Consider the following 15,713-nt stretch of genomic DNA (forward strand, 5'->3'; position numbering starts at 1 on the left):
TTCCTTAATTCTCCTTACCTTTGTGTCTGAGGCTGTGTTTCCCCTGCCTTGTATGCCTGGTGGTACTGCCAAGTTGTCTGATGTATTGAGCAGAAAAAAAATAAAGAGATTTAATATAATAAGTCAGTATCACAAGGTCAGTAAAAGATGTGGTCTTGTCAGAATCTTATGAGCTATTCTCTCTCCTTAGGATATATTAGGATCAGCTGTCAGGACGTGTTTCCAGTCAAAGGTTGCAGGACCCTGACATTAGCCATGTGTGATCTTAAACATAAGGGAATGTAGACTGGTCTCTGAAAAAAAATCTCTACCATTAGATTAAACTACTCAAAGCATATTCTACTGATAGTGGGTTTTGTGTTCATATATGAGCATATATGAATCATACATTATTATTACTATTATTATCATGATTATTATTATTAATCAGAAATTAGCTAAAAGCACTAGAGGGCCTGTCCACAACCAAGAGGAGTCGGGAAACTATTTGTGAAGCTAGAACCAGAATTCGGTATTAGGAGATCTTTGACATTATTTTCCTGGGCAAGAGTCTTCAGCCCCTTGCTATCAGAAGCTGTGTTTAGGGGGCATTGGGCATCTGGAACAAATCAAAAATATGCTAAAGAATTTCCAGCTGTTCAGCTACTATTTGTCAATTCCTTCTTATAACTGTCATCTCTATGAGGCTGAGTTAATTGAACAACTGTGGGAGATTCCTCATCTTAGCACTATAGGAAAGCCACACACATAAAACAGGTCTGCCCCTCGCTAACAGAGGAAACCACGGCCCTCCACCGATTCACCACACTTCCTTTCTGACACTCCAGAAAACTAAGTTAGGAAATGCCTTTCACTGTCCTCTTCCTGCTCTTTATCGTTCCTGCTTTGGAGTCCTTTGCTGAAAAGAAGTTTCAATATGCCATTTTTCTCTTAATTTTCCTACTGCTTTGATGTCAAAATCTTTCCTTTCCCTGTCCCAACTCCAGACCCTAAGGCTTTAGAAAACATTGCAATTTTAAAATGCAGATGGGTATTACAAGACAGAGAACAGAGGAGTCAACAAGCAAATATAACCAGCCTACCTTTGCCTAAAAGCACAGACTTAAAGAGCCTGGAGTCTTCCCCATGTGTTTGCTAACAGAGCCTGAACCAACCTGTTCATGCCCAAGACTGACGCCATCTGCTTGGGAATGGTATCTTTGTGAAGCCCTCACCACAATTGTTAGGGTATTGTTGTTAGTCTTTTCTCAGTCACGTCCAACTCTTCATGCCTCTTTTGGGGTTTTCTTGGCAAAGATGCTGGGGTGATGTGCCATCTCCTTCTCCAGGTCATTTTACAGATGAGGAAACTGAGGCAAACAGGGTTAATTGACTTGTCCAGAGTCATATAGCTAGCAAATATCTGAGGCTGGATTCGGAACCCTGAGTCCCAAAGTTTCTTTGTCTGTGAAACATCTATTTAAGGAACTGGACACAAATATAAGGTTGTGGACCTGACATACCCGTAGTCGGGAGATATGAATTCATTACCTCAAAGTCCTTCATCTGCACATTCCCAGGACTTTTGCATTACTAAGTAGGAAGCAAATGCCTAAAGAATCAGTATCCAAATCTTTTTTTTTTATGACCAGAAGGCTTTGATCAGGTATGGTTCATCTTTTCTTAAACCCTGAATAAAGTAAGATTTCAGAATGGACTGCTTTTGTCTTAGCTTAAGTACATGACCTTGGACAAACCTTACCACTATACTTGGGGCTCAGTTTTCCCCCATTAATAAAAGAGAAATTAGAATAATTCAGAATGAATCTAACTTAAATAAGCACATAAATCATGTCAAAAAATTCTCATATAATGGATATTATCCACTACTAGAGGCCACCGTATCAATCCCTTCTTCTCTATTAGAAACCTGCATGGGCCTTAATTTCCTCGTCTGTAAAAAAAAGAGGAAGCTGAGCTAGATGAGAGGTTCCTAAATGTTTTGTGTCATAGGTCCTTTTGGCAGTTTGGTGGGGTATACAGACCTCTTCTTAGAATAATGTTTTTAAATGCATAAAACAAAATAAAATACATAGTATTACAAAGGAAATCAATTATGTTGAAATAAAGTTATCAAAACCATTTTTTTAAGTTCACAAACTCCTGGGTAAGAAGCCCTGGAGATGCTCTCTGAGCTTACTTCCAGCTCAAGATCTACTTTGTTATGCTGCTCAGATCTAAGGATAGGTGATTACTGACAATCCCTTAGCTCTGCCCCTGCATGAGTGTCACCCATTTCTTCTCTAATGGTAGAAAGGGAAGTTTCTTTGCCATGAATAGTGATAGGCCACAGAACACAGAGAGTCTTCCCATTTCTGCTATTCTATGCTTCACCATGAAAAAACCTTCTACACAGAATCTATGACCTCACATCACCACTGCACCACAAGCCTATCTGCTGAGGTTGGGAGGAGTATAGCCACGCACATGTTCATATGCTCAATTTATCCCATATTTCCTTATTAGCCAAACAAAATCTACAAAAGAAAACAAATTATATATTTTTCTATACTAGAATCTTACCCATCAAGTCAGTTGTTATTTATTTTTGCTTCCCAAGGTCAGGGCAAAATTTGCAGATTGAAGAGCAGGCAAACTCAATCTCCAGGACAAGTTAGAGGAACTAGGTTTCTAATTAGACATTTACTGTTTTATATGTAATTTCAGAAAATGCGTAGTTAGAACAATGACATAACCTGCTGATTAAACTGTAACATTTAAAATAACTACATCCCTGATTTTGGAAGTAACCATCAAAAAGAAAGGCAAAAAGTGCCATATCCTTCTGTATCAGCAGTAAGTGAATTGTCTGATCTAGGATCACTCTTGAGCACATTAGATTGTTCCCAAGGAGCTTGTGATAAAGTCTCTAGTCAGACTAGTCAAGAATGGAATTTTTTAATTAATATGCTAGATCTTCTGACCCAGATATTCCTCAAACAGATGTTTGCTACATGCATTGGTGTTTTAAAAAAGCATATTATTACATTGAGACATGCCCACGATTTGCCAATTAAATCATTGCATCTCTGGCTCTTAAATGGGATCTACTTACTCTGTCACTGACCTCTTTGGCAGTCTGATGAAGTCAATAGGCCCCTTCTTAGAATCATGTGTTTTCAATAATTGAAGGAAATGTTAAATTTCAATTAGAGGTTAATGAAAATAAAGATATGTGCTTTCCCCATTCATCTTTGAGAATCTGCCCTGATGGAATCAAAACAAACTAGTGGCCACTTACTCTAAAGAGGGAGATTGGAAAATAACATAAGGGAAATTGGAAGATATTGAGGAGGAGGTCAACAGACTGTGAGCCACATTTTCATTCTGCTATTTACTAGCTACACAACCATGGGCAAGTCACTTAAACTCCCTCAGTCTTAGTATCCTGATCTATATTAAACAAAGGAGTTGGACTAAATGATCTCTAAGGTCCTTTTAAGCTCTGATCATATGTAATCCCCCAAAATATATACCCTGCAAACATATTCATACATTTATGTGTTTGTATCATTTCCTCCAATAGAGTATATAAGCTCCTTGGGGACAACAACTTTAATATGTGTCTTACTGTGTGCCTATCACATAGTAAGCACCTAATAAATATCTATTGATTAACTGAAAAAAATCTACAAAAGTCTACAAGTCTTTTAAAAAATAGAATTGGATTCTAAAATCACATAGCCTACAGGATATAGTTGTTGAAGCATATACAGATTGTCCAGCCTGGTTCCAGTCCATTTGGCCAAGTAGAAACCTGAGGAGAGCCAGATTCTGGCCATCTATTATCGAAGGGTTCATACTATGTGATGATGCAATGTCTTCTATTTGGTTTCAGAGTTAGGAGAAATCATGACTCAGGGAACTTCAGTAGCTAAATAAAAGGAGCAGCCTACTTTTCTGTCAATCACTTTTTCCTTTGTCGCTAAGAGGAAACATGACCACTTTGAACTACTTTTAAGACCTAGGTGGTCTCAGCCATGCAGCAATGAGCACATAGCTGCCTCTGTCTCTTTGTCGATGTTCTATTTTGACTTTCAATGACTTTGCCCTGGATCACATATCTAGCACATGCTCAAGGCACACCTCCATTCTTCTTAAGGACGAAGCGCAGGTGGGATCCTGAGGTATTGTTTCTGTGTACTCAAAACTGGCCAGCAGGGAGTCAATTCAGGCAGTGTTACAGTCTAGATTTCTTCCCTTAGAACTTTTCTCCTGAATTTACCTTTGCCCTCTCTAGATAATTCCTGGCAGGGAAATGATTTTAGGGGAATTGCTGAGATTCAAGTGTGCTCTGAGAAATAGTAACTTAATTAGAGGAAAATCTGAACAGAAGGCTGGCATCAGAAATAGAAGCTCATTCACTTTTCTGGGGAGGTGGGGTTGCTCAGGAAAGGACTCTGAGCTGAAATGAAGAGTTAATGGACATCTGCATTCCTGAGCACAACCTCAGTTGACCACATCTTTAAAGATTTGCAGCCCTGATTGACTTTTCACTTTCCCCAAAACAGCAATGGAGAAAGGGCTCCTTGGGAGGCCCCTCTAAAAATAGCTAATAGACACAGTGCAGGATGTGGTGTCTGATGAATACAACAATGGATCCAAACAGGTGCTAAAATTGGGCTGGTGCTGGGGCCAATCGATGAATTAACACAATAGCCTACTTAAGCCACTTTGAACAAAACAGAATTCTTCTTTTTTGTAAGTTACATATATTGTGGATAAATCATTTAGCTCATATTATATTCATTCCACTTAGCATATACCACATTGTGCTATTATTAATTTCTCTATATAATCATCCCATCTTCCCAAGTGGATCATGAGCTCCTTTAGATTGGGCACCCACAACATAGTGGTCTTCCATAAATGGCACAAGACTCAGAGTTAGCTCTGCCACTTGCTATCTCTGTAACCAAGAATGAGTAATTTAGGTTGCTGGAGCTTCAGTTTCTTCAACTATAAAATGGGAATGATAATGCTTGTACTAGTACTTACCTTCACTGTTGTAGGTAAACCATTTTATAAATTGTTAAGTTGTTCTACAGGTGTGTTGTTACTGTTGTTTTTCAGTTGAATCCAACTCTTCTGACCCCATTTGGGGTTTTCTCAACAAAGATAATGGAGTTGTTTGCCATTTCCTTCTCCAGCCCATTTTACAGATGACAAAACTGAGGCAAGCAGGGTTAAGTGACTTGCCCAGAGTCACACAACTAGTAAGTGTCTAAGAACAGATTTGAACTCAGGTCTTTGTGACTCCAGGCCTGGGTTCTATCCACTGCACCATCTATCTGTCCATCTATTTGTCACAACAAAAGATGTGATCTATTGTTAAATACATTTGTATTCCTAGCATCTAACACAGTGCCCTGCCCATAGAGAGCATTCAATAAGTGTTCATGATGATGTTATCATTTCACTCAAATTCTACAAGAAATGGAATGCTCTAGGAAGCAGCTGTTCTTGAAATGGAATCCACGGACCTGCAGGGATCCACAAGATGCTTCCATGTAGTCTGAGAGGTCAAAACTACTTTCCTAATACTATTAAGACTTTTTAATTTCTAATATGGTAAATGTCCATTAATATAACCCACATAAGCACAAGCTCTTTGAGATCCTCCACAATTTTTAAAGAGGGTAAAGGAAGTGACCCTGAAGCCAAATAGGCTAAGAATTGCAGGTTAGAGGATCCTTTGTAGAACCTGGGGAACCACTGGTTTACCACTGTGTTTAAGGCCCATGCTTTTGCCTCTCTGTGGTTCCCTTTCTTCATTTCATAGAATAAAGTTGATGAAAACAAGTGATAGATACATGTAACCAAAGAAATGGCATAGAGAAAGACAAGAAAAATGCCCATTTCTGAGGATTCCAGTGTGCTGTAATGGCTAAGGTCTAAACGAAATTAACATTTCATAGCATTGTTGTGTGGGTTGCCTAAGCCAACATTTTCGTTCTACATGAATACCAAGTGATAATTTAAAAATCAATAAACCAGTTTGCTTCAAAGTTTGGTTATTTCCTAGCTTTGCCAAAATTTGGATTATTGTTTTAAGGTCTAGGTCTAAGACATTTCCAATCATCCTCTTGCAAAATTAAAACTTTTTTCCACTCACCCTTAGAGATGGTTGTGAAAAGAAGCTAAAATAATGTTTCTTGAATGCTCAAAAGAACTAATACCTCCCCCAAAGTCTTTACTTCTGATATTATTTGATCATTTTAGCCTCTTTTTTCATTTGGGGATGCAAAGACAAAAACAATAAACCCTCCCTCATTGGAGCTTACATTCTGTCTCCTTTGGAGTGCTTTTTTTCCCTCCTATTTGGGGAATATCACAACATTATAGACTAGTTCAAAATTTACCATTGCATGACTGACCACAGAGTACTAGTAGAGAAGCCTGATTTTCCACGTCATCCAGGCCAGAGGTAGGACCAAGGTAAGGCAACCAGAGTCTTGCCCCAGGGTACTGAATTTAGATGGTGCTCAGTTTAGAGAACTCCAAAAGCACTTGTAGTCCTGCAGCAGCATAGAAACAACTGAGTTTAGAACCCCTACAAAAATAACAATTAATTAAAATAGGAAGCTACCATATGATATGGGAGGAGGTGCCACAGGCATGGATTATGGTACTTTCTGGGTATCAAAATTACAAGTTATTTTTCTTACCCAGGTGTCCTCCTCAAATCTGAAATAGAACAGACAGGCTTATATTGGTGTTTACTGGTAAAGCTGACCTAAGTCCTTGAGTCCCTAGGATGGGTATCTCTGAAATGGGAAAAGACATCCACTTGGCAGGCCAGCATCTAACTAATCTGTGCCTAATTAGCTAAAGGTTTCCTAAAGGTTGGGGGATTTTGCAACAGCTCCTCTCTTCCACTTAACGAGGCGATATTGCTGTGTCACATGGAGTTTCTTTGATTCTTTGAGAGCAGTGGCTGGCGCCACAGAACCCAGCTATTTTCAGAGCACACTGAGAGGCTCAAACCTCAAGACGGCCTTCGTGTCTCCTATTTAAAAACCAAATGAATGATCGTCTGCTTTTACCTTTAATGAAGCTGCTTCCACAGGGCAGTAGCAGCCGGTACAGCAGCTTGTCGAGCTGCACTGGGGCATGAAACATCCTGAGAAGTGCTGGGAACTCAGGGTTTTCCTTGGCATCCAATGGAGATAGAGTTGGCATATGTTCCACGAGTAGAAACCAGTGAGATTCTATACGCCCTCTTACATAAGAACTTCCAGATTCAATTGAGATCAGAGGTTGAGTTTCTGTACAGAAAAAAACAAGTAAAAGAAACTACATGATTCAAAGTCACAGTTTAAGAACATACAATTTACCAAAAAAAAATGTGTATATATGAATAGCCAGCCTCTACTGTTACCACTGCTCCTAGCTGACATCTAGGTCATCTTTTATGGTCTGAAGTGTACTTGAGATATGTTAACTCATTGGATGGTTCCAAAACCACCCTGTGAAGTGTTATCTATATTTTATCTATATTTTGTTTCTATATTTTGTATATAAAATTGTTATCTATATTTTGTCAATGAGGAACAGAGGCTTGAGAGGGTCTGACTTCACCAGGGTCACAAAGCTGATTATCATTTAAGGTAGGATTTGGACATAAGTCTTCTAAATTCCAATTCTTAAGCTATTCACTGTTATTCTACTAGACTGGACAGGCTGCATTGGTAACTAAGGTGGGCCTCCAGGTAGGGCCAATTAAGGGAGGTCTGATTATATCTTCACTCCCTAGTAGGCCCAAAACCCCTAAGTACTAGGTGCTAAGCCGATGTGGGCGTGAAGCCCCCAAAGTCCTAAGGGGAATTGCTAAGACCAGAGCCAATATTAAGAGCTTAAGGTCTGGTGGCTCAGATGATGTGTGATGACGGCTAAAGAGTGTATAAAAAGAGAAGACAGAACTATTTGCTTAGAGCTCTCACTCTTGGCTGTGTGCTGATGTGGAAACTCTGGGCAGCTGTAGTTAAGAGCCCTCCAGCTTGTAAACCCTGATGTTTGGACTTTGTTTAATTCCGGTAACTATGCATTGAGATTTGAATCAGACAAGGTCTGTCTGTTGATGTTTGTAATTTGTTTGTATTTGCTCTGAAGTTCAGGGTGCTGGCTTTTTCCCCTGAACTAAGTAAATGATATTTGTATGCTGGATTAAAGTAAGATTGTTAACCCCTTAACATTGCTTTCCCTAGTAAAGCAGATCAAAAGAACCTGGGCTTGCAGCATTCTTGTTGTTGGGCCCGTATTGGTTTTTCACCCCCACAGCGGCTGTGAGCAGATTGTTACAACAGAGGCCTCCCCAAAGCGCACACATCAAAGGTGGAAATCGAAGAGGGAGTTCATCTGTATTGCTATATTTCCACTTGAGCAGAGGAAAGAAGGGTAGGGTAAGAGAAGTGTTCTGAATACTAGAGAACTCCTTTCTGGCATGAAGTAGGAGGAGGTTGTAAGTACTTTGTCATAGGATATACATACCAAAGTCGTGTCTAGGGGCAGATGTCTGGGCCTCAGGAGGTCAACACAATCTCAGTTCTCCTTTCCTGGCCCCACTTCTGACTCTCCATACTTCATCACCTTGCCTCATCTGCCTTCTTCCCCTGGAATAATCACTTCCTTCTTCCCCCACATCCTTCTCACCCTGGAAGATTTCTCAACCCCAGTGATCCCCACTTGGGAGGAACCTCCTTGATGAGTTCCCCCCACAGTCTCAATTTTGAAGAAATAATCAGGGCATTCTCTATTCCTTTTCCAGGCCTGCTCCTGATTCTTAAGACTTCTGGCCTGGGTATAGGTTCTTTCTTCTCTCCACTCGCTCTACTTTTCAACTCCCTTTTATGTCTTCCACTATTAGAAGGTAAGCTCCTTGAGGGTAGGGATTGTCTTTTGTTTTGCTTGTATTTGCCTTCCATCATTTAGCTGTGCCTGAACCATAGTGAGCACTTAATACATGCTTGTTGACTTGACCTCTCCCTCATCTTTTCTCTTACCCTTTACTTTTTTCACTTCCTTCTCTCATTCCCTCAAGCCCCATACCTCAGTCTATCAGTTCCTCTTCCATTCCAACTCTTTCAACTATTTTGGTCTTCCTTGTTCCTCTCTAGCCCTCTCAGCCAGCTTAGTTTCTGTAGTTTCCACATTTCCCCTCAGGGATCAGAGTTAGCAGAGGTGGAAGCAGAACAACCTTTTCTGTCTATGTGATGTATCCCACCTTCCCAACAAAGCGAACTTCTAAATGGTGATTGGTGTCCTAGAGGAGCCCAAAAGACCTGTGTAACCCACAAGATAGTAGAAAGACTGTGCCCTGGCAAAAGTATTGTTTCTGACTGCAAGTGTATAGCGTTTTAGCTCTATTAGGGTCTAGCTAAAATTAACATGGCACTTGACAATTTACAAAGTTGCTCTCCACACTACAACCCTGGGAGATGGGTGGTGAAAGAAGTCTTATCTCTATTTTACAGAGAGACTGAGATTTCAAGTGACTCTGACTTGCCACCTGCTATTAGCAGGTATAGCCTACACACACACACACACACACACACACACGCAGATACACACACACACACACACACACACACACACGCAGATACACACACACATACACACACGCACATACACACACATACACACACGCACATACACACACACACACACACACGCACACACACATCCTGTTGTGGTTTGGTCTTCAAATACAACCATAATTTGTTATTTCGTATCCCTTGGGGAAATGTGTTCCAAATTTCAAACAACCAGTTTACAGGCATTTGGGGCAGAATGAAACAGTTATAATTTGGGCACAATCTCCAATTGAAACAAAAGTACTTTGTGGCATTTTTCTTCTTCATTCGTTGGTTCATTCAGTCAACAAGTATATATTAACTGCTTCATTTATACAACTATCCCCTGTGCTTGTTGAATTGGCCGAATTATTGACTTAGTCTCCCCTTTCCTTTTGATATAGTGTCCCTTTCTACTTAGGGATTCGGGACGGTTACTATCACTATTAACCTAATCACTGAATATCTGCAACCCCATACAAGGTAAATTTTCTTGCTAAACCATAGAAGAGACATAGATTTGATACCAAAGGCATTCTATTAAGACCTGAAGCAACATAATTGACAAGAAAGTGAATCAAAAAGTAAAACATTATCTGTACACAAGCCCAAATTGTAGCAATCTCCTAGATTTCCAGAAGACATGAGACAATTATCCGGTAACCTCTCTGATTCCTCCATGCAGGTGGAAGACACAGTCACTTTTAGACCTAAGCTCCTTGCAGTTATTTCATTCTTTGTGTTTCTATCTTTGGCGCCCAGCACATTGCCTAGTATTAACGAATACTGTGGATTGGTCCATTGAACTCAGCCTCAGGAATGAACACGCCAACAGGTTCAATGTTCCCTGTTTCTTAGTGTGAGGAAATGGAAAGAGCACAGAACTTGGTGCCAGTAGACCTGAGGTTGAACCCCAGCTCTACCACTAACTACATAACTGTCATTAAATTTCTCTGGACCTCAGCTTCCTGATCTACAAAAGTAAAAAAATTGAACTAGATGCTTCAAAGGCCCCTTCTCCCCTTAGCTCTGAAGTATCATGGTCCAGCTTGACCCCTGTGTCTGGAAACAGGTGGTACCGCCACACACCCTCACACTTGCTCGCTTGTGTCCACTTGCTCCTGGCCACTGCCCACTTTGTAAACCTACCACCTTGTAGCATGCCCTCCAGTGATCAGAGCCCTCGCCTGGTGATATTACCACACCTGGGGAGCATAGACAGGAGAGTCTCTTTGGATGAGCAATTCTCTCTCATCCTCAAACACTACAAGAAATGAAGTCTTGAGTATTCACAAACTACATGAGGTAACCAGGTGGCACAGTGGAGAGCGTGTCGGATATAGAGCTAGGAAAACGTGAGTTCAGATCTTAACTCATATTCTAACTAGCTGTGTGACCCTGAAAAAATCTCTATTTCAGTTTTCTCATCTATAAAATGGGAATAATGAGAATAGCACTTAACTCCCGGGGTTGTTGTGAGAATAATATGAGATATTTGTAAAGTGTTTTTCAAACCTTAAAGCTTTATATCAATGCTACTTATTATTACTATTTTTGTTTTGTTTTGAGAGGGAAAGGCAGGGCAGTTGGGGTTAAGTGACTTGCCCGAGGTCACACAGCTAGTAAGTGTGTCAAGTGCCTGAGGCTGGATTTGAACTCAGGTCATCCTGACTCCAGGACCACCTAGCTGCCCCAATGCTAGTTATTATTATCATTATTTGTACATGTAGAGGACCATTACATACATTCCTCCACGTTAGGATACCTGACTTAGGACCTCTGAACAGTCAGTAGTGCCCATGAATTGTCACTATATGCTATAACCCTTGGTGCTGTAGAGATGCGTTTATGACAGGTGGCCATCATAACAGTCTCTATTCTTATAATGGCCAAGGGCATAGCAATGAACTACTCACCAAATGGCTGACTTAATCTGGAAGTTCTTTTTTCTTCTTTTTTTTCTCTCCTTCCTTCCAGCCCCTCCCCTATGCATTGAGAAGGCAAGCAATATGATACCCATTATACATGGGAAGTCATGCGAAACATATTTCCCTATTAGCCATTTTGTAACAACAACCACAAAAAGATAAGAAAAATAAAGTAGAAAAAATATTATGCTTCAGTCTGCATTCAGAGTTCATTAGCTCTCTAATCTAGAAGTCTTAATGACCAGATGAGGTCTAGTTTGATTTGGGAAAGAGGAGCTTTTCCAGTTATTAAGATCTGGGACTAAAGTCTAATTCTAATGCCCTTTGAAGGGAACCCTGAGTTCTCAAAAATTATAACATTTGAAGATTGGTTAAAGGGACTAGGATTGTTTAGATTGAAGGAAAGATGAGACTCATGTTAGTTACCTTTAAGTACTTGAAAGCCTTCTGTGGAAGAGAGGTTAGTTCTATTTGGCCTCAGAGAGTAGAACTGAGAACAATGGTTGGGAGCCACAAAGAGGCAAATTCAGACTTGACGTAAGGAAAAACTTCCCAATGTTTGGAGCACCACAGTGGATTAGACTCCTTCAAAAACTAATGGGTTTCCATTGGACATCTTTTGTAAATCCATACTCTGTTGTCGTCGAGTCATTTTTCAGCCATGTCTGACTTCATGACCCCATCTGTGGTTTTCTTGGCAAAGGCACTGGAGCGGTTTGCCATTTCCTTCTCCAGCTCATTTTACAGATGAAGAAACTGAGGCAAACAAGTGACTTGCTCAGGATCCCACAGCTAGTAAGTGTCTGAAGCTGGATTTGAACTCGTAAAGATGAGTCTCCCGATTCCAAGCCCAGTGCACCACCTAGCTGCCTAAATCCACATGTAGTTTCTTAATCAACAGATGCTATTTAATGAGAATTCAATTGATTGTTTGCCATCAGAAAGGGTTCCTTATACTCAAAAAAGGTTGGGAGCCATGAATCTAGTCTAACTCTCTAATTTTATAGATCAAGAACCTCAAATCCTGGAGAAGTGATATGACTTATGTAAGGTTACATAGCTAATTAGTCTCCTGACTCCCAGTCTAGTGCTCTTTCCACTAAAACATGAGCAGAAATGATTACAGAATTTCGGATTTAGAAGTGACCTCAAAAGTTATCTAATCTAAGCCGTACCTGAAGAAGAGAAGACAAATGGAATAAGCATTTATAACATAGCACCTACTATGTGCCAGGCACCATGCTAAGCAGATTGTAAATATCTCATTTGATCCTCACAACAACTCTGTGAAGTAAGTGCTAATATTATCCCTGTTTTACAGTTGAGGAAACTGAGGCAAACAGAGGCTAAGTGACTGGGCCAGGGTCACACAGCCACTAGTAAATGTTTAAAGTCAGATCTGAACTCAGGTCTTCCTGACTCAATACCCAGTATTCTAACCACTGCACCACCTCAACAAGAATCCTCTCTACAACAAATCCAACAAGTGGTCCTTCAGCCTTTGTTCGAAGTTATACCTCCTGAGAAGGAAACCTCAACTTCCCCAGGTAATCCCATTCTACTCTGAGATAACCATAATTATTGGAAAACCATTCTTTATATGGCATCTAAACCTCCATGGCTTCACGTTCAGTCCTCAAGGACCAAGAAAAACAAGTTTAATCCCCCCTGCATGTTGGAGGCAATAGTCCCAGACTCCTGGATGTTGAGTTGGAGAAGATACCACTGAAACAATTCAGCTCATGTGAGAATATGATAAAATGCTAGCATAAATGGAAGAAAGAAAAGAAAACTTTGGAGGAAAGAACAAAAAAGTCATCCAGCAGGTCAATCAGACCTAACAATGAAATACTGCATGATAAAACTATGACCTGGTTGAGGAATATATTATAGATGAATTGAAACCTGGCAAAAGGGTGTGTACATGTATAATATGTAGGCGTTTTATAGCATGACACCATTTGTGGTCTGCATTCCTTTTATTTTTTTCATTTTTTCCATAAACAAGTATCATACAGTCCAATAAATTATTCATTTGCTCATATAGGAGCATATTTTTAAACTTTTTTTTATTTTTAACTTTTATGTTCATAACATATTTAACTTTCTTAGCTGGAATTTCTGACGGGTCAGAAAATAGTTCATGTGAACTAAAAATTGCCAAAAAAATGATAAACAAATGGTGATGATAAATGACAGTGAGTCCAGTGCAGGAGGTATTTAAGGAAGAGCTATTCGGGTCAATCTAAGGGCTAGTCATACTTAACACTTTCACCAGGAAATCAGAATGGGAAACAAATGTTTGATATCCCATAGGAAATTTCCTGAGAAGTTTAAGGCAGAACTGAGACTTGGGATTGAGCTATACAGTCCAAGCATTCCTTATCCTACTTCTTAAAACGTGGCCAAATGAAGCATATGGTCCCCAGACAGCTTGCAGAAAACAGAGGTATCCACCCTTCAGTTCTTGGCGGGGTCTGGGTTTAGCCAATCTGGAAAATAGAATGCACTTCATTAACTCCATCTCTCACTCACTGGTGTTTTAACAATACAAAGTAGCAGAATTTAAGATGCAAAATCTTAAAGCCAAGAGTCCAGATGGAACAGTCCAACATCATATTGATCTGTCCTTATTGGGCAGCTTCCCAATCATTTCAGTCACTTGATTTTAGCTTCTCATGGGGCTTCTCTAGAGCTCTTTTTCTTAAAGTGCATCAGCCAGCCCTTCCCACAATAATCCAGGTTGTAGACATGTCCTAGTTTTATAGTACTTTAAGGATCTGTGGGAGAATCTTAGGCACCTAGGCGGTGGAGTGGAGTGCTGAACCTGGAGTTAGGAAGACTCATCTTCATGAGTTCAGATCCTGCCCCAGACACTTACTAGCTGTATGACCCTGGAAGTAACTTAACCCTGTTTGCCTCAGTTTTCTCATCTACAAATGAGCTGGAGAAGGAAATGGCAAACCACTTCAGTATCTTTGCCAAGAAAACCCTAAATGGGGTCATGAAGAGTCAGATACAACTGAAAAATGACTGAATAACAAAAGAATCTGTAATTTCATCTGCTTGGGTAACCCTTCAATTGAGTCAGATTCCAACACCTTCACACCTTAGAAAACTGAGTTGCCCTGGCCAAAACACTCATCACCTGTTGGCCCGTGTCCTCATGGTGACAAGCCTCTTCAGACTTAGCTAGGCTGTTTCTTAAATGAAGGACACACAGTCCACTGCAGAGATTATACTCAAAGTGTTTTTATCTTGGCAGAGCTTTCAAGAACTTTTTCTCCATGGGCATTGACTTTGAGAACCTAGAGTACCCTTTGTATTGTAGTGAGGTATCAGAAGAGAGACTAATTTTACATAACAAGAGTTATAGACTGTTTTCTGTTTTCTTCCCAATACCCAGTCTACACAACCCATCAATCATTTCCAGCTGGTTGCCAGTGAAATATGACGCACACACAAGGAAACCACAAAAGAAAAAAACTATACCAGAACAGAAATTTTGACAATTTGGGCATCTGGGCATGGCTAAATCTTCAATTGTTAGTCAATTGGGGAATGTCTGCACAAGTCGTGGTATATGATTGTGATGTAATCTTATTGTGCTATAAGAAATGATGAGCAGGCTGCTTTCAGAAAAACCTGGAAAGGCTTACTAAACTGATACAAGTGAAAGGAGAAGAGCCAGGAGAATGTTGTATACAGTAATAGCAGTATTGTATGAAGATCAACTGAGAATTGCTGAGCTATTCCTTGCAGTACAAAGATCCAAGACAATTCTGAAAGACTTGTCATGAAAAATGCTATCCACCTTCAGAGAAAGAACAGATGGAATCTGAATGCAGATCAAAGTATATTGTTATTTTACTATCTTCATTTTTCTTAGTTTTTTGTATGTGTGTTTTTCTCACAACATGACTAATATACAAATATGTTTTGCATGACTGCACATGTATACCCCATACCAAATTGCTTGCCTTCTAACTGATGGGGAAGGGGAAGGAGGGTGAAAGAGAATTTGGAAATCAAAACTGTAAAAACAAAAGTTTAAAATTGTTTTTGCACATAATTGGGGAAAAGTAAAATGTTTAAAATCTAAAAATATTAAGTTGTTATGGAAAATAATTTGGGTATCTTCACAATGATTTGATTACCAATGCTGCTGATTTTT

The 15,713-nt window shown here is 39.9% G+C and overlaps 1 protein-coding gene across 2 annotated transcripts in view; it reads right to left on the reverse strand.

The window, feature by feature from the left end:
- Positions 1-15,713, reverse strand: part of TMEM273 (transmembrane protein 273) — a 187,737-nt gene that overhangs the window by 74,455 nt on the left and 97,569 nt on the right. For both annotated transcript variants that reach the window (XM_036735407.1, XM_036735408.1), the window contains one exon: positions 7,086-7,307. In XM_036735407.1, the coding sequence (XP_036591302.1) occupies positions 7,086-7,221 (136 nt within the window). In that variant the 5' untranslated portion in view covers positions 7,222-7,307. The remainder of the gene's footprint in view (positions 1-7,085; positions 7,308-15,713) is intronic.

This window comes from Trichosurus vulpecula, chromosome 8, assembly GCF_011100635.1.
Source record: "Trichosurus vulpecula isolate mTriVul1 chromosome 8, mTriVul1.pri, whole genome shotgun sequence".
Taxonomy (NCBI): Eukaryota; Metazoa; Chordata; class Mammalia; order Diprotodontia; family Phalangeridae; genus Trichosurus; species Trichosurus vulpecula.